Source organism: Saimiri boliviensis, chromosome 8 (genome assembly GCF_048565385.1).
Source record: "Saimiri boliviensis isolate mSaiBol1 chromosome 8, mSaiBol1.pri, whole genome shotgun sequence".
NCBI classification, from domain to species: Eukaryota; Metazoa; Chordata; class Mammalia; order Primates; family Cebidae; genus Saimiri; species Saimiri boliviensis.
The window spans coordinates 99,131,516-99,159,258 of NC_133456.1; the positions used below are offsets into that span (position 1 = coordinate 99,131,516).

At 42.0% G+C, this 27,743-nt stretch overlaps 1 protein-coding gene across 1 annotated transcript; it reads right to left on the reverse strand.

The window, feature by feature from the left end:
- Positions 1 to 634: 634 nt before the first annotated feature.
- MSRB2 (methionine sulfoxide reductase B2) lies at positions 635 to 27,644 on the reverse strand. The gene is made up of 6 exons (XM_074405321.1): positions 27,439 to 27,644; positions 18,781 to 19,122; positions 18,395 to 18,483; positions 15,405 to 15,481; positions 6,935 to 7,082; positions 635 to 5,658 (listed from the first exon to the last, which is right to left on the reverse strand). Exons 1-6 carry the CDS (start codon positions 27,599 to 27,601, stop codon positions 5,554 to 5,556), a joined length of 924 nt encoding a protein of 307 aa, XP_074261422.1. The 5' UTR covers positions 27,602 to 27,644; the 3' UTR covers positions 635 to 5,553.
- Between the last annotated feature and the right edge of the window lie 99 nt (positions 27,645 to 27,743).

A 27,743-nucleotide genomic window follows, 5' to 3' on the forward strand; every position in this document is an offset into this window, starting at 1 on the left:
CAGGAGGTCAAGGCTGCAGTGAGCAGAGATCACACCACTGCATGCCAGCCTGGGCACAGAGTGAGACCCGGGTGGATCACGAGGTCGAGAGATCGAGACCATCCTGGTCAACATGGTGAAACCCCATCTCTACTAAAAATACAAAAAATTAGCTGGGCATGGTGGCGCTTGCCTGTAATCCCAGCTACTCAGGAGGCTGAGGCAGGAGAATTGCTTGAACCCAGGAGGCGGAGGTTGCGGTGAGCCGAGATCGCGCCATTGCACTCCAGCCTGGGTAACAAGAGTGAAACTCCGTCTCAAAAAAAAAAAAAAAAAAAAAAAAAAAAAGTGGTAATGACCACCAAGAGTTACTTCCCAACACTTCAGATGCCTCCAGTGAGTCTAAGAGCTGTGGAATTAGGGAAGATGGGACTCCCCAGCAGTGCAGTACTTAAGACTGTGAAGTCAATCAAGCAGCCATGTTTATAAAGTAAAAAGTAGAAAATAGATTATTTTAATTGCTAATTGTTCTTGAGACCTTTACCAAGATATATTTTTTAATGTGGCCTAAACGCTTTTCTCGACAGGCACAGTGAAGGAGTTACGGTTCATTCAGAGGCTGACATGCTGCTGACTGAAGTACAAAGAAGAGTAATCAAGGTGGTGGGTTTTATTTCCATATGGCTTTTAAATTTTACAAAGAAAATGATTTCAAGGGGTACACACTAGAAAGAAACAAGTCTATAAACAGTTACCAATCAGCCAAATACACACACCAATTGCTAAGAATATTCCCTCCACCCTCACCTGTTTAACCTACTCCCATACCCCATAATCAGCATCTAAAGGTCACATGCGTTATCCTTTTGTTCATAATTCTGAGGGAAGGGAAGGAAGGGTCAGACCGTGCTCAGAGACCCCAGAACCACATCTTAGATAACTTTGCAGACACGAATCTCCCACCATGATAGCGCTGGGGAGGCAGCGATGGGGGATGCCTCCGTTTAGGATAAAATGTGCAGAGGCCAGGAAGCAGAAGGCTGCCCAGACTAAGCTTTGCACTGGGTCTGCTGTGGAGGCTGGTCTCCTGTCCTCTCTTCAGAACTAGACTCAGGGGCCTCAGATAGTGAGTTTTAATTGGAGAAAAGGCTAGAGACTGTGAAGGGAGGAAATCAGACCTACATACAAAGCAAGCCTCTGTGGACTACCCATTCTTATAGAATTCCTCACTCCCAGGTGTCTTGGGAAAATTACCTTTTCTGGGAGTCCCAAAGCCCTGTTGGTGTCTCACAGGACCTCTTGAGGTGTCAGTAGGTTAATTTCAAATATCTGGACTTTAACATATAAATAATCACTAGATCAAAGAAGAGTCACAAGTGATATTAGAAAATATGCTAATAATATATAATATACATATGATAATGAAAGCATATCAAAATTTGTGGGATGTAGGGTAAAACAGCACATACAGAAAACTGTAGCTTTAAATGCCTATCTAGGAAAGAAGTGAAGTCTATATCTCAATGATCTAAGCTTTTACCTTAAGAAATTAAAAAATAAGTGCAAGTTATTGCTCAAAGTAAACAAAAGGAAGGAAAAGATAAAGGGTAAAAATCAATAAAATGGAAAAGATAAAAACAATAGAGAAAAATCGGTAAAACCAAAAGCTGCCTTTTTGAAATAAACTCAATAAAACTGACCAGCTGTAGCCAGACTAGTCAAGAAAACAGAAGATACGAATCCCCAATATTAGGAATGAAAGAAGGCGTTTCTCTACGTGTCTGTTAGAGAGGAAAATAATAATAAGGGCATACTGTGAACAATTCTATGCCGATCAGCTTGACAATCTAGATAAAATAAAATGTTACTTAAAAAGCAAAATTTACCAGAACTGACTCAAGAAAATTTGACAGCCCTATATAAATTAAGGAAATTGAATTAATAATAAAAACTTTCCCACACAGAAAACTCCAGATCTAGATCACTATATTGGGTATTCCACCAGACATTTAAGGAAGAAATAACACCAATCTTACACCAAAGTTTTCACAATATGAAAGAGGAGGAAGCATTTTCCAGATCATTTTATGGGGCTAACATTACCTTTATTATAAAATCAAATACATCACAAGATCAAAGAACTACAGAGCAATATTACTCAGAGCACAGAAACAAAAAGTTCCTAACAAAATACTAGCAAATAAGAACGAATAACATGTAAAAAGAATACTATATATCAGATCCAGGTGGGGTTTATATCAGAATGCAAAGCTGCTTTAACCTCAGAAAATAAACCAGTGCAATCTACCATATTAATAGAAAACAGAAAAAGAAATATATAATTATTTCAATGTAGAAAAAAAATTTGATAAAAATCAACAATCTTTCATGACTAAATCTCTTAGCAACTAGAAATAGAAGTCTTCCTCATCTGATTAAGGTTATCAATTTAAAAATCTACAGCTAACATCAAACTCAATGGTGAATATTTAATGTTTTCTACCTAAAATCACAAACAAAGCAAAACAAGGATATCCACTCTCACTATATGGATTTAAATTTGTATTGTAAGACCCAAATAGTGAATAAGGCAGGAAAAAGAAAAAGGCAAATTAGAAAGAAGACATAAAACTATCCTATTTACAGATGTGACTGTGTATGTGTAAAGCTCTAAGAAATCCAGAAAAAAGTTATAAGGATTAATATAGGTCACTTTAATAAAGTTGCAGGTTACATGTTCAAAACACAAAAATTAATTGTATTTCTATATATAGTGAAAAAATAGAAAATAAAAATGTAAACAATTTATAATTGAACAAAATTAAAATATTTTGGCATTAATTTAACAAAATATGTACAAGACCCACATACTAAAAACTACAAAATATTTAAAGAAAAACTAAAGAATAATTAAATAAACAGAGAAACATACCAGGCTCAGGGACTGGGACACTCAATATTTTTAAGATGCCAATTTTCCCTAGTTTGATATATCAATCCAATATCAATCAAAATCCCAAGACTTTTTATAGAAATTTCCAAGCTAATTCTAAAATTTATATGGAAATATATATGTTTTGATTCTGTTTTTCCAACTTTGTTATTTTCAAAATTGTTTTAGCTAGTTGTTTTATGCTAAAACAATTTTGAAAAAAGAACAGAGTTAGAAAACTCACACTACCTGATTTCAAGACTTGCTATAAAGCTATAGTAATCAATACAGTGTGGTATAAATGCTGTAAGAATAGATATATCAATGGAACAGAATAGAGAGTCCAGAAGTAGACTTATGCTAATATGGAAATTAATTTTTTGAAAAATGTCAAGGAAATTCAAGAAAGTCTTCAATAAATAGTGCTGGGATCATTGGCTATCTGTAGGGGAAAAAAATCTAATTCCCCAAATTAGAACTCTATACTCAGGGAAAATATTCTTCAGAATTAAAGGAGAATAAATATGTTTTCTCATCATCAAAAACTGATTAAAAATCACTGGGAAACATGAACTAAAGGGAAAAATAAGTTCTTTAAGCAGAAGAAAAATAATCACAGAGACACAGAATTGCAGGAAGAAATAAAAGAGCAAGAAAAGGGGCAAATATGTAGGTGAATATAAATGAGTACCAATCATATATGATAATAATGCATAGTATTATATATTAGTATGTTATATATTATGTATTCATATATTTTATACTATATATTAGTATATATTATATATTTATACTAATGTATTATGTGCTAATTAGTATATATTCTTAGAGAACCCAACATAAGTAATAATTTACATATGATAGTAACAAGGAAGCATGTTGTAATTTCCTTGGTATCCATTGAAAGAAATGTAAAATAATGTATGACAAGTTAATAAATAGAAAAATGGTATCAATTTCCTTTCTGCCCATAAAGTCACAAAGAGAATGATTTATATACTTTCAGTAACAAATGATTCAAGACTCTTAACTTGTGAAATACTTGAGTTGCTGTCAGTCTTGGTATAACCAAATGCCTGCTACCATGTGAGTCAATTCTTATTTGTCATTTTTTATTTAGAGTCTTTTTCATAAAAGAGCACATTCATTGACTTAGCCAAAAAGCAAACATAAATTTTAGTGAATATTTTATTTGGACATTTTAAAGTTTTGCTTTGTAACCAGAAGGTGTGAGGGTGAACATTTATTCATAGTCACTGAAATCTAAAGTCCTATTGTAGTGTATTTGTGGGTAAAAGAGTTGGAAGTAGCATGCTCAAGACACTTAAAATTTTGAAAAAGCAGTCATGCATCTCATCGATCACCATATGTGCTCCCAGAACACAGCTCCTCCATAATCCTGCTCTTCAATGCTAGCATTGTTGATTCCTTAGATCCTCTATTTCCCTTCCTCCTCTCGCTTGACACCTCACGTACGTCTATCAAGGACTGGACTGCAGTGGAAGGTGCAGGGAGTTTTTGTAGGAATTGTTTGGCTCGCTAGTCCATCAGCCTCCCTATGTTCCCAGAGTCGTGCCCTTGTCTCAGGTGAAGCTGCGGAAGTTTTTGAAGGAAGCAGCTGCCCCTCTGTCATTCTGTGAAGTTCTACAGTCCAAGTGGGAGTCAGGGTGATACGGTTTGGATGCTCCCCCCTCCAAAACTCATGTTGAAATGTAATCCCCGGTGCTGGAGGTGGGCCCTGGTAGGAGGTATTTGGGTCATGGGGTTGGATTCCTCATGGCCTAATGCTGTCCGGGTGACAGTGAGTGAGTTCTCAAGAGCTGTGGCTGTTTTAAGAGTGTATGACACCTCTTTACCACTGTGTCTTGCTCCTGCTCTGCCATGTGAGACGCTGGCTCCCCCTTCACCTTCTGCTGTGAGTAAAAGCTCCCTGAGGTCTCTCCAGAACCCAAGCAGATGCTGGCGCCGTGCTTCCTGTACACTCGGCAGAACTGTGAGTCAACTAAGTCTCTTTTCTTAATAAGTTATCCAGTCTCAGGTATTTCTTTTTTTAAAAAAAAAATATATTTATTGTTCTACCTTTTTTTTTTTTTTTCAAATTCTCTGGGATCCTGATCAGGTATTTCTTTATTTTATTTTATTTATTTATTTATTTTTTGAGATGGAGTTTCGCTCTTGTTACCCAGGCTGGAGTGCAATGGCGCGATCTCGGCTCACTGCAACCTCCGCCTCCTGGGTTCAAGCAATTCTCCTGCCTCCACCTCCCTAGTAGCTGGGACTACAGGCGTGCACCACAATGCCCAGCTAATTTTTGTATTCTTAGTAGAGACGGGGTTTCACCATGTTGACCAGGATGGTCTCGATCTCTTAACCTCATGATCTACCCGCCTCGGCCTCCCAAAGTGCTGGGATTGCAAGCGTGAGCCACCGTGCCCGGCATGGTATTTCTTTATAGCAACACAAGAACAGCCTAACACACAGGATTAAGTTGATTCCAGGTAAATAAATAAAGAGAAGCAATGACTCACTGGAGACAGCAGCAAACTCAGTCCAGTTTTATGGCAAATAAAATAAGTCAAGTGAATTATGGAAATTGAGGGTACACATGAAGCGGTGGCAGGGAACGGGACTCTTGAGGATGGTCATTGTTTCCTGGGTTTGAACTTCAGAGCCACGCTGTTGATGCAAAACCTCTGACCGTTGGGCCCAGGTCCATCAGGAAACACGTGACCAAGATGAGCTTCACACTGCAAAGGGGAGAAGCCTCTGTCATCTCCAAATGCAGATGAAGCTCTTTACGTAAAACCAGACAGACAAAACCCTCCATGGCCACTCCACTCCAGAGTCTGACATCTGTGTTAGGAGAATGAGTCTATTGGATCAGAATTCAATTAAGAAATGAAAGAAAGCAGGACACCATCATGGTAAATAGCTTTACTTTATCAGTAGGATGTGAGCAAATTATTAAATATGGGCCTTGAGTTACTCTTCTAAAAATGGGGATAATTATCATACCTATGTAAGAAAGCTGTGGGGACAATTAATTGATATAGTGTATGTAAAGCATTAACTTAATTCCTGGGTAAGTACTGAATAATGTTGTAGTACCCAGTGTATTATTATTATTTATTACTGAAGGCAAAAAGACTCTATCTTAATTGGCTTGCCTCTAGTGTTTTACAAAACCCATGAGTCAAAAAATGTGAGCACCTAAGGATATCAAAATGAATTTATGATCTGGATTTAAGCCACTGTCTCCTACTGGGCTAACAGAAGGCACAGAGTGCTGATGTCACCCGCAGCATTGCTCTGCAGGCCAGTGACTTGCTGCAGAGTACAAAAGGAAAGTGGAGAGATGGAGGTGCCAGCCATGCTGAGTAAGTCAACAATGAGATGCCAGCCACTCGGGGCTTTCTGCTCATCGCTGCACAAAAGAAAGTGAAGATCCTACCTCTGTTCCTGTCTCTGTGGAAGATTAGAACCAGGAAAGGCCACTGTAGAGAGAGGCTCAAGAAGCCTTTTCTCTTTTCTGCAGTGCCCAGATGGAAGGGCGACAGTGATCATTATTGGCATGTGTAGAAACTCCATGTGTTCTGGGCTGGGTGCAGTGGCCCATGCCTGTAATCTTAGCACTTTGGGAGGCCAAGGCAGGTGGATCACTTGAGGTCAGGAGTTTGAGACCAGCCTGGCCAGCATGGTGAAACCCCATCTCTACTACAAATACAAAAATTCACTGAGTGTGGTGGTAGGCATCTGTAATCCCAACTACTCAGGAGGCTGAGGCCCTTGAACTCAGGAGGTGGAGGCTGCAATGAGCTGAGATTGTGCTACTGCACTCCAGCCTGCAAAACAGAGTGAGGCTCTGTCTCAAAAAGAAGAAGAAGAAAAAAAAAAAAGAAATTCCTTGTGTTCTGAAGACAAAAGTAACCCCATAAAAGGACACCGGATTTGCCAAGAACAAGACAGCTCTTTGTGGCACTTGGGGCAGCATCAGGGAAAGTAAAACAAAATAAGAAATCTCACCTGCTTGCAGACGACCTCTGTGCGAGCGGATCCCAACGAGGTGTCCAGACGTCTCAGGATCCCTGTGTGGCTTTCATCAGAGCCAGATGTACCATGAGCCTCAGAAAACGAAGGCCACCCAGTGTGGGAGCAGTACTTTTTCTCAGAACTGTGGAAGACATAAATGAGACTACAGCTGCTAATGACACTGTCATTAACGTGCCAAGAGGGTTTCATGCCCCAACATGTCGTTCCAGTGAGCAGGATCTGTTCCCACTCTCCTCTGCCAGATCCCAGTTCTGTGACAGTTGTCCCATGGGAATTGTCCTCACTGCACCTTCACTATTGAAGCCATTGCCTCTCGAAGTGAAAGGACTTCTTGATCCTTTGATGCTAAAGGCTTCTTTCTCGATGTCCAACAAGGATCTAAAAACACATGGTGCTTTGTGAACTGTGTTGCATATTAGGTAACACAGATCAAACCCATGTGTTGAAAATGTAAAAAAGGGAGAAATCAAAACTAAATACTAATCGTCAGAGAAAGTCATCACCTTCATGCATCACAGAGTGTACAGAAGGTCTGATGAGAAAGTCATCCTTAGCAACAGAAATATCAGCTTATCTAAACACAGAAGCCTCAACAGGGACTGAAAAGCTGCCTCTGGCCACTTCTTAGTTGTGTGAAATCACAGCTCTTGAAGCCTCAGTTTGCTCACCTAGAAAATGGGAATAGTATCTACCCCATGGGGCTGTTCTGAAGATTTGAGGGAAACTCTGTGAAGCGTGATATAAAGCTTAGCACATGGTAAGTGCCCTGAATGCTTGCTGTGATGATGATGATGATGATGAATTAATACACCTGGTACCTGGCATCAATCACTGCAGTGAAATCGAACTCTCCAGAAGTCTCCCAGGGACTCATGATGCTGGCACAAGGTGAAGGAGAAGGACAACAGGCAAATCCACTCACCAAAGACCCACCGTCTAAGTGCTCTAATGGATAAGCTCCCTTAAACGGCACTGGGAAAACAGTCTTTAAAACATTGCTATGGCAAGGAAATGGCTCTATCTAAGGAAGAAATAGAATAATTGAATATTAGACCCAGAAAAAAAAAAACTAAGAAGCAAAAGTGGCAAAGAGTCAAATCCCTAGACTATGAACACAGAAGAAAGCGTGGCTGACAGCACAAACTCCCACAGAAACAGCTGTGTAATGCAGCACTTTTCAAACATTTTGGTCTCAATACCCCTCTAAGTCCCCAAAATTAATAGACACCACTGAGAGCTTTTATCTATGGTTATATATGTCAACATTTAACAAATTATAAATTATAACTGAGAATTTAAAAATATGTGTGCATTAAATTTTTTTAATATAGGTTGAGAACCCCTTATCTGAAATGCTTAGGACCAGAAGTGTTACAGATTTCAGATCTTTTTGAATTCTGCATCTTACTTGATGGTTCAGCATCCTTAATCTGAAATACTCCAATGAGCATTTCCTTTGCGTATGATGTTGGTTCTCAAAAAGTTTCAGATTTGGCTAGGCGTGGTGGTGACTCACACCTATGATACCAGCTCTTTGGAAGGCGGAGGTGGGTGGATCACTTGAGCTCAGGAGTCAGAGACCAGCCTCGCCAACATGGTGAACCTCCCTCTCTACTAAAAATAGAAAAACTAGCTGGGCACGGTGCATGCCTGTAGTCCTAGCTACTTGGGAGGCTGAGGCAGGAGAATAACTTGAGCCGAGGAAGCGGCAGTTGCAGTGAGCAAAGATCAGGCAACAGAGTGAGACTCTGTCTCAAAAAATAAAAAAGTTTCAGATTTGGGTGAATTCAGATCTTGAATTTTCGGAGTAGAGATGCTCAACCTGAAATAAATTTATTGCATGTTAACATAACATATATTTCTGACAAATAATTGTACTTTTCAAAATGAAACAAATGTTTCTTGAGAAGAGTTGCACTGTTTTACAATTCTGCAAGGCTCTTTAATGCGTGACTTAGAAAAAGACAACTGAATCTTCCTATGTGCCTCTGCATTCAGTCTGCTGCTCTGTTGTTTTGATTTCCCTCCCAGGAATCCCTGGGGTCCTCAGACCAGGCTTTAAGAACCACAAGTATAGCCATTAGGAGGAAGGGCTTTGACTTCTGAAAGATTTGGGTGTGAATCCGGGATCTATCTGTTACATGTGTATGACCTGGGCAAGTCATTGAATCTTACGAAGCCTCAGTGTCCTAATCCATAGAAAAGTAGAAACTAAAAATAAAGTTCTAAGCTACGCACAGACTGAATAGACCCCTTCTTGGCCAAGGGGACTCTGGAAAAGCCTTTAAACCGAGTTTCCAGTCATGATGGGACAGAAGGTCAGACACACTTCATTATACCCCGGCCCTTTCATGGTTTAGACACAAAAAATGACCAGCATTAATGTTCAAATAGGGATCATAAGACTGGCAGAACAGACTGTGTGTGGCAATAATACACCAAATTATAAACAGAACCTAAGGCCATGCCAGGCCAAGGCGAAGTCACGTACCCCTACACTTAAAGAATCAACTATGTTCTAACTGCCACAAGGGTTTTCTTTTCCTCTAGCAGCTAAACAAGCCCTGGTCTTGAGATCAGCAGTGCTGAAGCAATTGCAGCTCGCCCACCATCAGACACGGACTACCTGAGAACCTCTTCCACCAGCCGTAACTACAGCTTTCATTGCACAAGGGTCTGATTTTAGTAACTTTCTCCTGATTAAAAGACCATGAACTGGTTCTGGATGCTTTATGGAGGCTGTGCACTCTCCAGCCTTCATATCCTGAAAGATCTTTTGATGTAAGGGTCTAATTATAATACAATTAAATGTTAAGTTTCTACCCCTAAATAAACATAGCTCACGTTACATGCATGTTTGTTCAGTATGTATATGTCAGGACCATCTTCATGAATTTTCATAGCCCCTCCTGTGATGTGTTAAATACGTGTGTTTAGCCAACGCCATCAGCATAAAGCTCCTACCCCAGCTGTTCCGCCTTCCAAGTGCCTGTGGCCACTCTTGGCTGAGAGCTTGCTTCCCAGACTGTGGGATGGCCATCTTGAAGGCTGTAAGCCCTTAGAAGAAATAAAGTCTCCTTTTCTAAATATATGGGTTGTATTATTCTTTAAGCTAACAATAGCAATGGCATTATCACCTCACTTTCCGCATATAGTATGCTTACCATAGTAAGCATGACACAAGGACATGGCACATGGCACATAAGTCAGTAGCTATTATTTTTAATATATTTTTTATTAATAAAAATCTATGAAATGTGAGCAGTAATGGGTCCAACTAGAAGCGTCTTCATATTCAGGTAGAGTTTACAACCTTCTTCCAAGGGTTCAAAAACATTCACCTGGCCATTCTGCTCAGGGTAAACATCATTAAGTATTGTTTCATCCCAGCCTTTCCATCCTCAACATTATATATAAACTAGTAATCATGAAAGGAATTTTGATGGAGAATTATGAATATAATAAAAGTATTTAAATGAATGAATCTAAGACTAATAAAAACTTATTAAAGCATTTATGGGAAACAATAAACCTTTATTGATGCAATTAGCAGAATCTGGAGATTTTACCAAGTAATATGAGAGGCCCAACATATGTAAGTCAAGACTGGGAACCGAAAATATTAAAGCTAATCAGAAATTCCAATATACATATTTAAGTGATTAGCAGATTGTAAGGTTTGCCCTTCAAGAACTAAAACCATTCTGAATCATATTCTCTAGGGGCCTTTTATTTTGTTTCATTTTATTTGCTTTGGTTTTCTTTGATTTCTGGAAGTTCTGCAGGTCCCAACCAACAGCACAGGCACTTGGTGATAATTGCCAACCCTAACCTCTTAGAAGAATTTCCATTCCTTTGAGAAAATGGGGCCCACAAAAGGTTTTTAACAATATTATTTAGTTACTCATGGCACGTACGACATCAGGATGTTATGTAAAAAGTGAACTAGTATCAGGCTCTGTTTCCTCTTATTTTATGAAGACTTATGGTCATGAAATATGTCGTCCCACAGTAGATTTTAATAGACACTTTCCAAAAAGGCTTACGGGGGAAAAACAAGGGAGAAGGAAGGAGAGAAGGAGGAGAGGAAGCAGCAGTGGGGGGCAATGTCACTTCATTCCAATTTAAGGAAATGAGAGTCTGGAGTCCCAGCTTTGGAGAGGCAGAGGCACTCCAAAACTGTGCACCAAACTCATTCCAACAGCTATAGGATGATGAGGGGAATGACAGTAAGTCTGGCAGAAGAGGCTGGGAACAAGGCTCTGTAAAGGAAACTCATGAGTTACACTGGCCAGCGTCGCCCTCAGAGGCTGCTTACATCTTCTGGGAAACAATGCCTGGAATTCAGAAAGCAGGCACTAGAAGGCGATGGCACCTATGTCAGTGGTGCTGCCCACGTGGCTTATGGAAGCTCAGCTAGTGAAGAATGTGGGCTCTGGGGTCCAAAACTGTGGGTTCGTATTTTGGCTGGCTACCTATAAGCTGCTGAACCCTGGACAAGTTATTTCATCTTCCTAGGTCTCGGTTTCCTCATGTGAAATGAGAACAATGATAACACTGCGTTGCGCTGCCGAGAGGTCTGATGAAATGATGCACATGAAGAGCCTAGGCACAGCACCTGCCACATGCCCAGAGGGCTTTGTCATTGCTGGGGAGCTTCTCACTCTCAAGAAGAGTGCACTGTACAGGCTCCAGTGGAGCCCCAATCCCTGCACTATCACTTACTAGGTAAGTGACCTAATTCTTTAAGCCTCAGTATTCACATCTGTTAAATGGGGGTTTTAGTGGCCCCTTATTGGAGGGAAAGGATTGTTTGCAAAGTACTGGAGCCCAGTGTCCAGCATATAAATGCTCAAGAAGTTGCAGCCACTTCCCTCACACATTTCCACAGTGATTTCATAACCACAGCTTCTTTTTGTTTATTTTCAGATGGATTCTCACTCTGTCACCCAGGCTGGACTGCAGTGGCTTGCTCTCAGCTCACTGAAACATCCACCTTCCAGGTTCAAGTGATTCTCCTGCCTCAGCCTCCCTAGTAGCTGGGATTACAGGTATGCACTACCATGCCCAGCTAATTTTTGTATTTTTAGTGAAACGAGATTTCACTAAAATGCTGGCCAGGCTGTCTTGAACTCCTGACCTCAAGGCCTGCCTTGGCCTCCCAAAGTGCTGGGATTACAGGCATGAGCCACCATACCCAGCCCATAACTACAGCTTCTGATAGTCCCAACATTGCTACAGTGTCTAAGCAGCACGACAGATATTATTAATCAACCGATCAAGAAGTACTTACGGAGCATGTAAGTATTAGTTTCTGAGATGGCTATAACAAAGTACCACAAAGTGGGTGGTACTCTCTCACAATCTGGAGGCTAGAAGTCCAAAGTCAAGGTGTCTGCAGGGCTCTGAAGCATCTAGGGAATCCCTCCTTGCCTCTTGCTACCTTCTAATGTTGCCGGCCATCTTTGGTTTGTAGCTGCGGATCACCAGTCTCTGCCTTTGTTTTCACATGGCTGTCTCCTCTCTGTCTGGGCTTCTTCTCCTCTTCTTATAAGGACAGCAGTGATATTGGAATTAGGGCCGACCCTACACCAGTATGATCTTATCTAAACTAATTATACCTGCAGCCACCCTATTTCCAAATAGGTCAAATTCCCAGTTTCCAGGGATTAAAACTTCAACACGTCTTTTTGGGAGACACATTTCAACCCCTAAGAACTTCCCTGTGCCTTGTCCAAGAAGTATACGATGGCCAAGGGACTCAAGGACCTGATCAGGTTTATCTCCTTAACGAAATAAAATACTGGAGCCAACAGGAGAATAATTAGGTCCTAAATTGTGTGCCACTGATAAATTAATAGGAATTTGAAGCAGATTGAAAAAAAAAACCCCACAGTATATGCTATCAGAGAAGGGTTCTGGAGAAATCTGCATTAGTGAGGCTGAGCAGATCCCAGGAGGCCAGCCCAGCATGAGGGGAAATCCCGGCCAGGGAGCTCAGAGGAGCCAGCGCTGCGTTTACTTGTTGAACGAACTACTGAGTTTTGGTTGACCAGCTTTTCCCTTTATTTTCACTCTCCACCAGCATTTATGGAACTATTATTTTTGCACCTCTTCGTCCTGCTATACAGACTGGAGACCAGAGACAGAAAGAGAAGGAAAACCAGAGGCCAAACAAGAATGTATTTCTAAAAATCCTCTTGAATGGGAAGAAGGTTCAGCAATATAGTCTGCATTTGTATATTCTCATTAATTAGAATATAACTCCAGAATTCCTCAGGATCAAAGGCACATTCATGTCTACAGCCCTAAGAGGTGTCTCTTGCTTAAGGATTCATCATTACTAACTCGGATCAAGTGCTGGCCTGAGTCAGGCATGTCAGGCATTGCTCTATGCTTTTCCATGTATTAATTCATGACCCAGATCATCCTCCCAACAATCTTATAAATTAGGTACTATTATCTTCATTTTACAGGTAAGAACATCAGACACAGAGAGGTTAAGAAAGTTGCTCAAGGTCACACAGCAATGGAGCCCACTCTATTGCCTCTCCCATAGATGAGTACATCTTTAAGAAGAGAATATTCTGGAACATAAATAATCTTCAGGAATATATTATTTCCTTTGGCTGCAGTAGCAGCAACAGGAAAAAGGAACAGAAGCAAACTTAGAAGTCTTTAAGAATGCAAAATGGAAACTTTTCAACTCAAACTGAACAGTGACAAAAAAAAAATAAGGTTGGTGAGTTGGCAGTCCTGTAAACTGGCCACTTGGTCACTGGGCTTTCAGAGACTCGCTGGTCTTCCTATTAGTCTTGGCTGTTTCACAACCTCCAGGACCTGGAGTTGGTCATGGAACTTCCTTAATTCGAACTAGCATTGTGTCAATACAGTAGCCTCTGGCCACATGTGGCCTTTTGTTTAAATTAAAATTAAATTCATAAAGTCAGCTTCTCAGCCATGCTAGCCACATCCTGAGTGCTCAACAAGCACGTGCGATGGGTGGCTGCCACATGGCCAGATACAGACATCTCCATCACCACAGGACGTTCTACAGGACAGAGCTTTTTGCTCTGAACTCAGGACCCTCCTGGCTCCAATATTCTGACACCACAACTAAGCCTGCAAGGTGAAAGGAAGGGAAGAAGGGCCCCCCTTTACAGATGCAGAAACCGGAACATCAAGGAAGTGCAAGAGTGAAGACCATGATTTAGGAGAATGCTCTTGCAAGGATGATTTACCTTCTGTATTCACAGTGCAAAGAGGGAGACAGAGCACTGCCTGGTGCCTGCAATAACAAGGGAGCCTTTGACACGCAGGCAGCACAGTTCTGTGTCTGAAAGACCATGGGCCATCTCAAAGTCCTACCTCTCCTCTTTAACAGAACCATAAAAGGTCGAGAAATAACTATTGTCTCCGAAACCCGAGTCCCACATTTTGCTGTGTAAAAATTAACCTCCTTCTAGTTTGCCCCATGCCAACATGAATGCATCCGGGTAAAGGCCTGCCCATCTGTGAGCACAGAGGAAAATCAATGCTAATCACTCCTCATCCTTGCAGGCAGGTCCGGCTTCCTAACGCAGCCCACATTAGTAGCCAGCCGGGCAGGAAGGCCCAGACCACTCAAAGCCCAGAGGACAGAAGGAAGCACTGCCTAATGGGTGATACACAGAGCTGGCTTGATTTATGTTTTATTCTAAACCAATTTAGAGTTGATGCAAAAGAAAGGAAAACATCTTTGAAGTTCTGAAAAATCGGACTTCAAAGATATTTTCCTTTCTTCTCCATCGAATCTACTTTTTTTAAAGACTGTTTCCTGCATGTCTAAACAAAAAAGCCTTTGTGGAGAGATTTCAGATCCTGATTGACTTAAAAGAGGCTTTGAAATCAAGGGACAATTAAATTTACTTTTAGCTAGATAGAAGAGGGTATGGTATTCACTACTGTCAAGCATTGTGGAGAATCTATCCTCATAAAACTCAACATTTCCTAAATTAAATTATAAACCCATTTTCCCTGGGAGAGAGTTTTAATCGCATGGCCCAGCAAATATAATCATGGTTTAGATTTCTTTAAATACTTTCCCTCTAAAAACAACAACAACAACAACAACAACAACAACAACCTCTGATAGCTTTATCATAAGGTGTCCACCAAGTTTTATTTGGTCGCTATTTCTTGAGGATACAGAAAGGAAGAATATAAGCTAAGAAGTCTTGTTAATAGCTCTAAATGCTAGGAAAAACGTCAAGACAAGCAAGTATCTTATATGAATAGCTCTCCTTACAGCAACAATGCAAAATGACAAGGGCAGTTTTTTTTGTTTGTTTGTTTTTTAAAAAAAAGGGTATTGTGGGAATTTTAAAATCCAAGATCTTAAATGAAACAGAGCAGCAAGAACCTGGAGGTTTGGTCTCCTGTGGCTTTCAATTCTTTATCTTACCTGAAGAGTGGACTATCACAGCATACGCAGTGGTACATTCCTGCTTCCTTGTTATTCAGGTAGATCCCACTGAAAGGCTGAAAATAAATTAGATATGTCACATTCAGATCTCTCTGAATACTACTGGCAGGAGATGATACAGCAGATTTAAATCCTGGGTAAGTCCCCACATCAAGGAATTTCTGTACTGGTTTGACAAAGTGCAAATAGCGCCAGAGAGAAAATAGTCATGCACACAATGAAGCAGCCTGAAAATGTATTTATAGCTGGGGCTTTATTGCATCCAATATTCAAATTATGACATTAGTAATGCTTTGTATTTATACAGGATTTTTCATCCAAGAGCTTCAAAGTCGGTGAAAAAGCAAGAAAACAGTCTTATCTTCTGTGATTGTGTGAGATTTTGGTCTTCCTTTCTTTTTTTTAAACTAGCATTCCTGGGTGGGCTCGAACCACCAGCCTTTTTTGGTTAACCGCCGAACGCGCTAACTGATTGCGCCACAGAGACAGGTTAGTCTTCCTTTCAAAAGAGTTGATACAGCAGGAATCTAGTCTACTGTCTAACACACTGAAATCTCCAATTAAAGACAGAATATAAATACATAAAAAGCACAGTTCAGTGAGATCAGGGATTTTGCCTGTAATATGCTTCATGTAATGTTTAGGACATGGCATACTTAATAAATGATAAATAATGACCTAGATTCCCCCAAGTGCCACTGGTGTCTCCCACTGGCTAAACTGAACCAAGAGCTGGGGGAAAGGGATCTGTTCACTCTTCCTAAAGCTCAGAGCAGGGGAAGCCTGTGGAGAGTGGATCTGGGGAGTAGACAGAGAATGACCTGCACAAAACCTCCCCTCTATTGATACTTGACTCTCAGTTATTGCTCAGCCAGCCTGTAAATTTATTCATTGGCTAGCAGAGTGCTAGCATATTACGATTGCCCAAGAAAGAACACGTGGGACTGAATTTTAATTTAGAGTCACCAAAGAGAAGCCTCCGATGTTTTATTTCTCTTCTCTTAGCTGAAAAAAGCTAATGAAGGCTTACAGCTCAGCAATATTCTAAAAAGGTAAATGTGGAAATGGATCCATGGAAAGGGATTTATAACATTAGTTAAAATAATGAATGATGCTCATTTTGTCAAATGGCCAAGTGCAGAGAGTATATTGTACCATCTGTTTGAGAAGCCCACAGATTTATTTTCCTAAACATCTGGCAGCTCATCTCTCGGGTCTCTCTATGTACCAAGCCCTGCCTGGCTTTGTACCTGAGAATTAGGGTTGGCTTAGAATACTCTGGGAATATACACAACTGCTCAGAGTATCATGTGGTTCCCTTGTGTGATCTACACAAATGGCTAATGTCTCTTTCCCAATGAGAGCTTTAATAAAATTCCACCCACAGGAAGTTTTCAAACATACCAGCATTTCAGGAGACTCTATTGGGATGTGCTGGCCCTTCTAATGACTTTAGCATTGGAGAAACTGAGGGTGAGGCCATGATTACAATGCCAGTGCACGTGGGCAGTGACATGAGTTCTGCGGGTGCTGATGAAGGAAAAAACATTCATACCCTACCATACCTGAAGCCACAGGGCTGGGGTCCACTCTGCGGGATCTGCTTCACTAGGAAAAATATCTAAGAACAAAGTTCAATTCAAAAAAGCTACACTTCAGTAGCTATATTTGGGTCTAAGACAGACCACTTGTTAAGAAACACGGCACAATGTTCTCATTTATATGTGAGAGCTAAAGAATTTGAGCACGTGGAGGTAGAGTGGAAAAATGGATAACAGAGCCTGGAAAGGGTGAGCAGGGGGTAAGGGGATGAAGAGAAGTGGCTTAAAGAGCAAGAGAAAAATAATACACTCAGTGTTCGATAGCAGAGTAGGAGGATGACACTTAACAAAAATGCATTGTATTCAGTTGACAGACACCCTGAATACCCCGACCTGATTACTATGCATTATATATGTGGAACAGATTTTCTCATGTACCCCATAAACTTGTATACACACACACACGGACACATGCCCACACAGAGAAATGCAGCGCTGTAAAAAATGGTGTTATAATGAGGAACCACTGAGGGTTATTCTCAGAAAATGAATGAAAGCCGAGACTGCCAAATGCAGTTTAAATAATGTTTCCACCTCTTAGCTGGCAGTCATTCGACATTCACAAAAGTTGATTTTTCAAATGCCTAGTATGGCCAGCCACCACGTTAGGTGCCAGGGGATGTCGCAGCAATGGCAGATGCTATAAAGGAAGAGTTCTGCTAGAAGCGAGCTTTGCTGGGGACTAGGAGAAGGTTTCCCAGAGAAAGTGAGATTTGGGCTGACAGCTACAAGGTAGGTCTGAATGAATGGACGGAGGGTGTGGGGAGGGATGATGGGAGAGAAGAAGGAACGCTGGGTGCAAAAGCCTTAAAAGAGAAGGGAGCCCAGGGCGTGTGAGAGTTCAAGAGTGGTGCGGCCAAAGTGCGGAGTCAAGAGGGCAGATGACTGGATTTGAGGACTGGGGTGGGAGCCAGGGGCCGTTAGGACCTTATTAGCCATTTCATACTTCTCCTTTTCCTTGAAAGCACTGGGCAGCCACCAAAGGTTTTGAGCTGCGGGGTGATGTGGTCAGATTTGTGTTTTCCAAAGAACTCTGGCTGCAGTCTGGAGAACGGGTTGGCTGGAGCAAGAATGGCCATGCACAGGGGAGATGACAGTGACTTGGCCCCGCAGGGAGGTGAGAGCAGTGCATGGAAGTGAAATATGGGAAGGTTATGTAGAAGTCAGAATAGAGATGATGTGTCCAGGGAAAAGTGTCAGGTTTCTACAGCTCTATGGATATCGATACCTGGAGAAGGGAACAATGGAGGAGGAAGACCAGGTCTGTGGGGTGTGGATGGGCAGCTGGGTTTCATAACGGGACCTATTCCAACTCCCCCATCACTGCCAACACACGCAATCAGAAAACTGTAAACCAGCTTAGCTTACTGGTTCCGTTCCCTTTTCTCTGGTGACGTAGAATTGCTCTGGGGTTAGTTTCTTTTGCCACTCACTCTTGGCAAGAGGCAGCTCACACCCTGTATTGTTGAACGGGAATTTTAAAAATTAAAACAAAAATGCTTGATGGACTTTTCTTTCTTGGCCTTTTTCCCTAAATGCACTGTCACCCAGCAGAATAATCCCGTCCCTTCCTCTCCCACAAGTTCATTCTTCATGGGGACCAGAAGGCTCAGGCACAAAATGCCTTCATTGCCCATTTAATTAGGAAGAAATTAGTAAGAAGTAGAGAGCCAGTTTTCTAGTCCTCCTGGGGCATAGAAGCTGAAGGGGCAGCTGCAATATGAAAGAATGCGGAATACATTCCCTTCAGGTACCTAAGGGTAGAAACTGATCCTCTCTTCTGTGATGACTTTGACAGGAGCAGCTGCTGTCAGGATCCAGCCGGAAGTAGTGGAGGCATTGGACAGAAAGAACTGTAAGCTCATTGGTTATTAAACTCTTCTCCCTTGCTGGTTTATAAGGATATCTCTGATTTTTCTTGCAAAGGTAGGTCTCTATTTTAAAACTCTTTTTGCATGGAACAAAAGATGAAACTCCCATAGCACATAGTCCTGAAAGGGAAACAGACCTACCATAATCTATTACTATGCTTCCTGATTTTGTCCATATTTCGTTTTCCTCTTTCCTACTCTCCTTGGCACGTATATTACTACATTAATTCAGGTGAGTGTAAACCAAGTAACTAGAGCAATACTCTCTTGAGCCAAAGGGGGTAGGAAGCCCAACTCCTATAATAAATGTTTTTAATCATCCAACATTAAGAATTTGAAAGGATTTACAATGTGTCCCAACTCTTCAATTTACAGATGAGAAACAGAGGCCCAAAGGGTTAGTGATCTGACCACAGCACTGAAGATGAAATGTTAAATGCCTGTGATGTCAGCACCTATATATCAAACACATCAGAAGTTATAGTTGAAATTCATTTTGGGTTATAAAAAAATGCCCTAAATTATCCTTCAGCAAGAAAAGACTTATCTTTTCACCAGTTTATAGTACTGAACAATATTGCATTTCCAGTGGTGCATTTAGTTGATTGCTTACATTTTGCTAAAAGGTTTTTGAACTATTTAATATATTAAAAGTTTTTTTATTGCCTTTTATTACCATTATTATTCTTACACAAAGGCTCCCCTAGGAGGTATCTTTTATTAAATATATGCTTTATAAGACTACAGGGGTTTCTTTTTACTATAGAAATATATCTCTGAAATTCTTAAGGAATATACCTCAGTTAACACATGATTTTTTGGGTATTCGACACTTTGGAGACAAAACAAAATGTATTTATGTGTTAATTATTATTGCCCAATGGCCTTCAGAGTTATCAGGCAGACTGTCAGGTGATAAATGAAGAATGAAGTGTAGAATTTTTTAAATCACCATTTTGTAAAAATCATCAGAGGATTCTAAAATTCCTGGGTGAAATAACAGAATAGTCACATCTTCCCAAAATCCAACCCCAAAGTTTATTAATTACAATGAAGAAAACGCCACCACCTTCACCAAGTAGGCTAAGTTAGCATCACCAACAGTGGGACAAGTGACATCCTGTCTTCCTGATGTGATGCCATGGAAAGGACACAACATCACCAGGAAAGTGGTCCTGCTGAAAATGCTCCATCTGTGTCTCATGGAGAAACAATCACATAAGTGAAAATTGAGGGAAAGTATTCAAAACAAGTACTCTCCACAACTAAATACAATGTGTGACCCTTTATTAAATTCTAGATCCCAGAAAAAAAATAAGAGCTATAAAAGACATTGCTTGTATATGGTGGGAAATTTCAATATCAACTATGTATTAGACAAGGGTGCTCAATTTGCTGAGTAGGAAAACTGTCTTGCGGTTTTGTAGGAAAACATCTTTGGTCTTAGGAGACACACGGAGACATTTAGCAGGAAAGCGTCATGATGGCAAGTTCTTGGCGTGCATGAGCCAGGACGGGTTTCTGCGGGTGTTCAGCTTTGACTCAGTGGAGCTGCATGGTATGATGAAAAGCTACTTTGCAGGCTTGCTCTGTGTGTGCTGGAGCACACCACACATGATGGCCACAACTCTCAAATAGTTAAGCAACAGTCATATAAAGTATTAGTGTGTGAGTGTGAGTTTGTACGTGTGTGTCTCAGTATTGGAGAGAGAGATGGGGAAGGGCACGTGAATCTGGAAGGGAACTTCAACTCTATGAGATTTTCTCCAGTATCCCACAATCCCAGTTTAATTGTGAGGAGAAACATCAAATATCCCAGACTGAGGGACATTCTACAAGGAACCCGCCCAGTACTCCCCAGAACTGTCAAGGTCATAAAAAACAAGGAAAGACAGAGACAGTTTTGACATATGTACCATGATTATGTCAGAAGTTAACCAGGGGACCTAGGTGAGGGGTTTTGAGAACTCTGCACTATCTTTATAACTTATCTATAAATCTAAAATTATTCCAAAATTTAAAAAGCTTATTTAAAAAACTATCTTCTCCATGGCTACGCCTGTACCATTAAGCACTACTGGAGAAAATCCCCCACCTGAGGGAGAGTTGTCTTTATAAACTCAAAGTTACTCATCTTACTGGGATTTCAGTGAACCACAGTGAGTATTATCTTTCCCCAGCCAGCTATCTTCCCATTTCTCTGCAATGGCTGTTTTAAACCTTTTCTACTCTCAGGAATGTAAACTAGTACAACCACATGGAAAACAGTGTGGAGATTCCTTAAAGAACTAAAAGCAGAACTACTATTTGATCCAGCAATCCCACTACTGGGTATCTACCCAGAGGAAAAGAAGTCATTATATAAAAAAGATACTTGTACATGCATGTTTATAGTAGTACAATTCACAATTGCAAAAATATGAAACCAACACAAATGCCCATCAACCAACTAGTGGATAAAGAATGGATGGTGTATATATACCATGGAATACTACCCAGCCATAAAAAGGAACAAAATAATGGCATTCACAGCAACCTGGATGGAACTGAAGAGTAAGTCAGGAATAGAAAACCCATCATCATATGTTCTCATTCATAAGCAGGAGCTGAGCTACGAGGCTGCAAAGGCATAAGAATGAGACTTTGGGACTCAAGGGGGAAAGGGTGGGAGGGAGAATGAAGGATAAAGGACTGTACACTGGGTACAGTGTGCACTGCTCAGGTGATGAGTACACCAAAATCCGAGACATCACCACTAAAGAAAGAACTTATTCATGTAAGGAAACACCACCTGTTCCCCAAAAACCTATTGAAATTAATAATAATAATAATACCTTTCCACTCTCCTCAAACCATGGTATCTACTACATCTCCCCTTCCTCTCAGTAGATGATCTTGCTTTTGCAAAATCAAAAGCCACAACAAAAGAAATCCCTCAACTTCTTGCAACCAAACCATCACACTTACCTATGCCTGTATCTCTCTACCCCTTTTCCATCTTGTCGCAATGGAACAACTGACTGCATCTGATATGGTTTGGCTCTGTGTCCCCACCCAAATCTCATGTCAGACTGTAATCCTCAGTGTTGGAGGTGGGGCCTGTTGGGAAGTGATTAAATTAGGGGGGCGAATTTCCCCTTTGGTGCTATTCTAGTTAGTGATGGTGAGTTATTGAGAGATCTGGTTGTTTAAAAGTACACCTCCCCTTCTCTCTCTTCCTCCTGCTCTGACCATGTAAGACCTGCCTGCTTTCTATTTGCCTTTCACCATAATTGAAAGTCTCCTGAGGCTTCCCTAGCCATGCTTCCTGTACCGCCTGTGGAACCATGAGCCAATTAAACCTCTTTACTTCATAAATTACCCAGTCTTCAGTATTTTTTTTTTTTTTTTTTTTTGAGATGGAGTCTCGCTCTGTCACCTGGATGGAGTGCAGTGGCATGATCTCAGCTCACTGCAACCTCTGCCTCCCAGATGCAAGTGATTCTCCTACCTCAGCCTCCCAAGTAGCTGGGACTACAGGCAGGCGCCACCATGCCAAGCTAATTTTTGTATTTTTAGTACAGATGGAGTTTCACCATGTTGGCGAGGATGATCTCAATCTCTTGACCTCATGATCCACCTGCCTCCACCTCCCAAAGTGCTGGGATTACAGGTGCAAGCCACTGGGCCCGGCCTTTCTCTGGTATTTCTTTATAGCAGTGTGAGAACAAAGTAATACAGCCTCCTCTTTTCTGTGTTTTTTTTAAATTTTTTTTCTTTTCTTTTTTTTTTTTTTGCCACTTCTGTTCAGGATCCTATCTCTTTTTGTCCACCCCAAATGAAGAAAAAAGGAAATGCTTTAGCCAGAGGCACCAAAAAGAGCAAGGACAGGCTTTATTAGTAAGAGTGAAATGTCCTGGGTTCCTCCTCCAAGATCTAAACTCTAGTCCCTTGGGGAACTTGTGAGACCTAACCTCTGGCCGTCACTGACATCTGTCAAGGAAAGGAGTAAACAGCATCATGATAAAACACCATCCTCTTGGCTTTGGCAAAGATCTTGCATTATCCCTGTGGATAGGTAAGAGGACTGACTTTAGGTACTAAGGTTGAAATTTACAGTCTGTGAAGCTGGCTTTATCTTCCTTTCTCCTTTCAGGAAGGAAGTGGAATGGGCTTAGAAAAAAACCCTATTGTCTCCTGGAAGCACTGTCCTTCCTGTGACTTAACAGGCAGCACAATATAGTAGCTGACACTGGAAAGAGGGAATTAGAGAAGGGCTAAAAGTCACTGGGACTCTCATGAATTGAGCTTTAAAACATGTACTTCCTTCGCTTTGAACCTATGGCTTGAGATTGTCTGGGTTTCCCAGCTCCGTCTCCCACACCTCTATATTTTGTCACACCTATTAGAGAGAAACTTATCTGTTCTTCAGATACCACCTTCTCTCTCTGCCCTAATTTTTTTAATAGACTGAGTGTCACTGTGTTGCCAAGAATGGAGCAAAATTCATAGGCACCATCAAAGCACACTACAGCCTTGAGCGCCTAAGCTCAGCGATTTTCCTTCCTCAGCTTCCCAAGTAGCTGAGACTACAGGTGCATGACACGGTGCCACGCCATAATGTTTTCTTGTTAGGTTTAAAATATGTAACTAATATTTAAATTGCTAAATGAAAGAATCAAGCCTTCATCTAAGTACAATATGAAAGGACATTTTTCATGGTTCTTTTAATCCTTATCAATGTGGACCTTTTACACTATTTTTAATGTATCTGAAAGCTTTAGTGGGTCAGCAATAATGTTTAGACTAGTTCTTTCTCAAGCCCTAATGATACAACATTTAGCTGCAGACTTGCCAGCCTAGAAGGCTCACTCAAGGGCAGATGGACTCTGCTTTGATAGCTCAGTGACAGATGCTCAGTTGGGTACGCCCTGGTCAGGATATATGTGGGCAGTATCACTTTAAGAGGTTTCTTTGACTTGGATATTAAGAGCTGAATTGTGACACTCCCTGTCCCCCAACTTCCAAATTCATATGCTGAAGTCCTAATCCCCAGTACCTTAAAATGTGACTGCATTTAGAGACAGGGCCTTTAAAGAGGCAATCATGTTAAAATAAGCCATTAAGAGGGGGCCCTAGTCCAATAAGACTCGTGTCCTCGTAAAAGGAAGAGACAGCGAGAAAAGGCCAGCTTGAGGACACAGCGAGAAGATGGCTATCCCCAAGTTAAGGAAAGAGGTCTCAGGACAAATCAGCCCTGCTGCCCCTTGGTCTTGGACTTCCAGCCTCCAGAACCGTATGAAAATGAATTCCATCCTTTAAGCTGCCCAGCCTATGGTATTCTGTTACGACATCCCTAGCAGATGAACACACTGGGGCTTTAGGAAACAATGAAAATTTAAATAAAAATTGCAGTATGAATTCTGTGCAGTTTTAACAAACAGCAATTTAGGCACATGTACATTAGAGACACAACAAGGTCTCTGACTTGGGAATAAGTCAAGTCTTCTGGCCTCCGTGGCCAGAGAGGTTTGGACACTGCTTGTGTCCTTTTGTATGTGTGCGTCCAGGTACTTTCTGTCTTCTGCACCATGTGCTAACCCTTTGGGGGCTATACATTTCCCAGATTCCCTCTACATTCTCTTGCTATCAAAACATTTATCGGTTGCTGCTCTTGCACAAGATAGCTACACAACTTTACTCTGAGTTATGCCTTAATAAACTCAAATTCCTTGGAGTTCTTTTCTGAGTGCTGTGATTTGCACAGGCCACGTATCTTGGTCAGAAGTTTCATGGGGTGGGCCTCAATTTTTTCATCCCTAAGGAAATCCCCTCTTGGTCCTTTAGTCACCTACCAGGTGCCTCCTTTGGGTTTTGCTAACCTTCCTAGCCACAGTTGCTATACTGCCAATTGTCATGCATAAACCCACTTCATTCTGATAAATACTTGTTGAATCTAATGGAACCCACTAGAAACTGGTATTAGAAGAATCCCCAGGCCATTCTGATCTGCAGAACTGTCTCTCCCACCACAGTGCCTAGACTATTTTAACCCCATGCCCTGGATGGTTTCTTAGCATAGTCACTCTATAAAGAATATTTTCCTGAAGCAACAGATTGTTTTCTCCGGGATATTTCTTACTTTGCTTTTTCAGTTTGCTCTTTGTCCATCTGGAGAACAAAATCACTCTAAGCATATGAGAAATTGCAGCACTGGAGAAAAATACTGTCATTTCAACATCTTCTCATTCCCCCATCCCAATTTCTCTCTCTCTCAACTGACCCCCTAAGCCCATAACGTAAGTTAAATGTAAGCTATGTTTTTGTCCTTTCCACTTATGTAATCATAACCAACATTTATTGTGTGCCTGCTAAGTATGAAGTATTGTAATAAAATATCTAATTAAAAAGTTACTTTGTACAACAACCCTACCCTACCATTACCATTATCCTTATTTTATAGAAGGAAAAAAAAAATCTGAAGTTTAAACTTAGCAAATTCAAAAATGTGTCCAAAGACACTGTTACAAACTGAATGTTAGGTGTTCTCCCTGATCCTCTCCCTGCCGCCATATGCTGAAGCCCTAAGCCAATGAGATGGTATTTGGCGGTGGCGCTTGGGAGGTTATTAGTTTTAGATTCGATCATAAAAGTGAGGGATTAGTGGTTCTTCCTGAGACAGTCAAGTGAATGCAGAGTGAGAATGCAGTCAACTGCAAGCCAGGAAGCAGGTCTGCATCAGGAACCAAATCTGTTCCCACCTTGATCTTGGACTTTCCAGCCTCCAGAACTGTGAGAAAATGTCTGTTGTTGAAGCCACCCACTCCACAGTATTTTGCAATAGCAGCCTGAGCTCGGACACAGAGCCAGGAAGTCACAGAGAGCCAAGACTCAAAATCTGCATCTATCCATAACCAAGCCCTTCATCACCTGTTTATCATTTTTCATGGCTGCCTAACAGTTTGTTGGACTGAGTTTTCATGATTTATCTAAGTATTTCTTAACTGATTTGGGCTATGGCCAGTTTCCATTCTGTAACAGTGTGTAAAGCATCTTTGCATATATAGCTTTGCTCTTCTTTTGAGCTATTTCCTTCAAATAACTTCTCGGGAGCGGGTGTCTGATAAGGTACACAGCTCCTGTTACCTATTGGTGTCTGTCCAAATTTTAATGTTGCTGGAGAACTTCAGATCCCAGAGCAATCTATTAGGCTGCTTCTGACAGCAGCAATTATAGCCATGAAGTAGTTCCCGTTAAACCATTATCCTGTACCAAGGGGGATAAAGATCTCCAGTCAGTAACTGTGATCTGTTTCTGTCACCTGTGGTTCTTGGCAAAACTATGCTTGGCACACAGTAGGCTCACAACAAATGTCATCAGACTGACTGACTAGAGACACCAGGGGTTAGACAGGCTATAGCCGGAAGTCATGTTGGATCAGCTAACATTCCATGACGCCAGCGCTTTTGTTTAGTTGCCTATTATTTCTTTCTTTCTTTCTTTTTTTTTTAGACGGAGTTTCGCTCTTGTTACCCAGGCTGGAGTGCAATGGTGCGATCTCGGCTCACCGCCTGGGTTCAGGCAATTCTCCTGCCTCAGCCTCCTGAGTAGCTGGGACTACAGGCACGTGCCACCATGCCCAGCTAATTTTTTGTATTTTTCGTAGAGACGGGGTTTTACCATGTTGTCCAGGATGGTCTCGATCTCTTGACCTCGTGACCCACCCGCCTCAGCCTCCCAAAGTGCTAGGATTACAGGCTTGAGCCACCGCGTATTCTTTTAATATAGCGTTTTGAAAACTTCAGTGACTAAACAGAGGTCCGAATGAGTTGGAACATTTTCATCAGTTGGGTATCACTGAAGTTCTTCAATGAACACACAAAATTGCATTCAGAGGTGGGTCAGTCTGGCAACTGCCCGCGATGCCAATCCTCTGGGGCACTAAATTCCCCTGAAACAGACCTGAAATGCAGGGGTGGCTGGCGCTGGTCTCCGAGGTGACTACTTCCTGAGTAGTGAAATGTACAAGTACCCAGATCCAAGAGAGGATACACAGACACACAGGTACCTAGATCCAAAAGAGGACACACACACACACACCCTGGTCTCTGTCTCTGTTATTAATAATGGCTGTCACCTTAAAAAGAACAAACGATCAACCAGTCTCCCTGGCTCCTAGACACATTCATGGGAAGACAGCAGCACAGGAACACGAAGTCTGAACTGCCTGCATCTCAGCGACTGGAAGGAAGCCCGCGGAACTACGAAGAGGGCTGCGGTGCAAAATACCAGGGGCCTTCACAGGGGTGCCGGGCCCCCGCCTGGAGTCCCGGATCAGGGTCAGGGGCCCCCGGGCCCCACTTCTATGCCCTCACTCTCCCCGCCCAAAAATAAAAAAAAATTATGCGCATATTTAGGGGGATAATTTGCTCATTTCCTCGGATTCTCACAGGGATCAGTCCCCACCCGCCACCACCAAGTCTACAATCCACTGTCCCAGACCCCCGGGCGGGGGCGCGCCGCGGGGGGCTCAGGAGGAGGAGGGCAGCGCCCCGCCCGGACCGGCCCAGGCCCCGGGTACGGTGGGTGAAGGGAAGCGGAAAGCCGGAGGCGGCGGCGGGGCCCGCGAGGCCTGCGTCCTACCTGCCTCCCCTCGGCCCCGCTTCGCCCGCAGAGGCGCCGCTCCGAGGCGCAGGCCCCGGGGCAACCGGAGGAGTCGCGCCATGACGCCCGCTCGGGCACCGCCCCGCTCTCTGCCCTCGGCCCGCCTCCGCCCCGCCCTCGGCCCTCGGCCCGCCTCCTCCCCGCCCCCATTCTGCCCCTCGGCCCGCCCCCTTCCCCGCCCCCATCCTGCCCCGCCCCTCGCC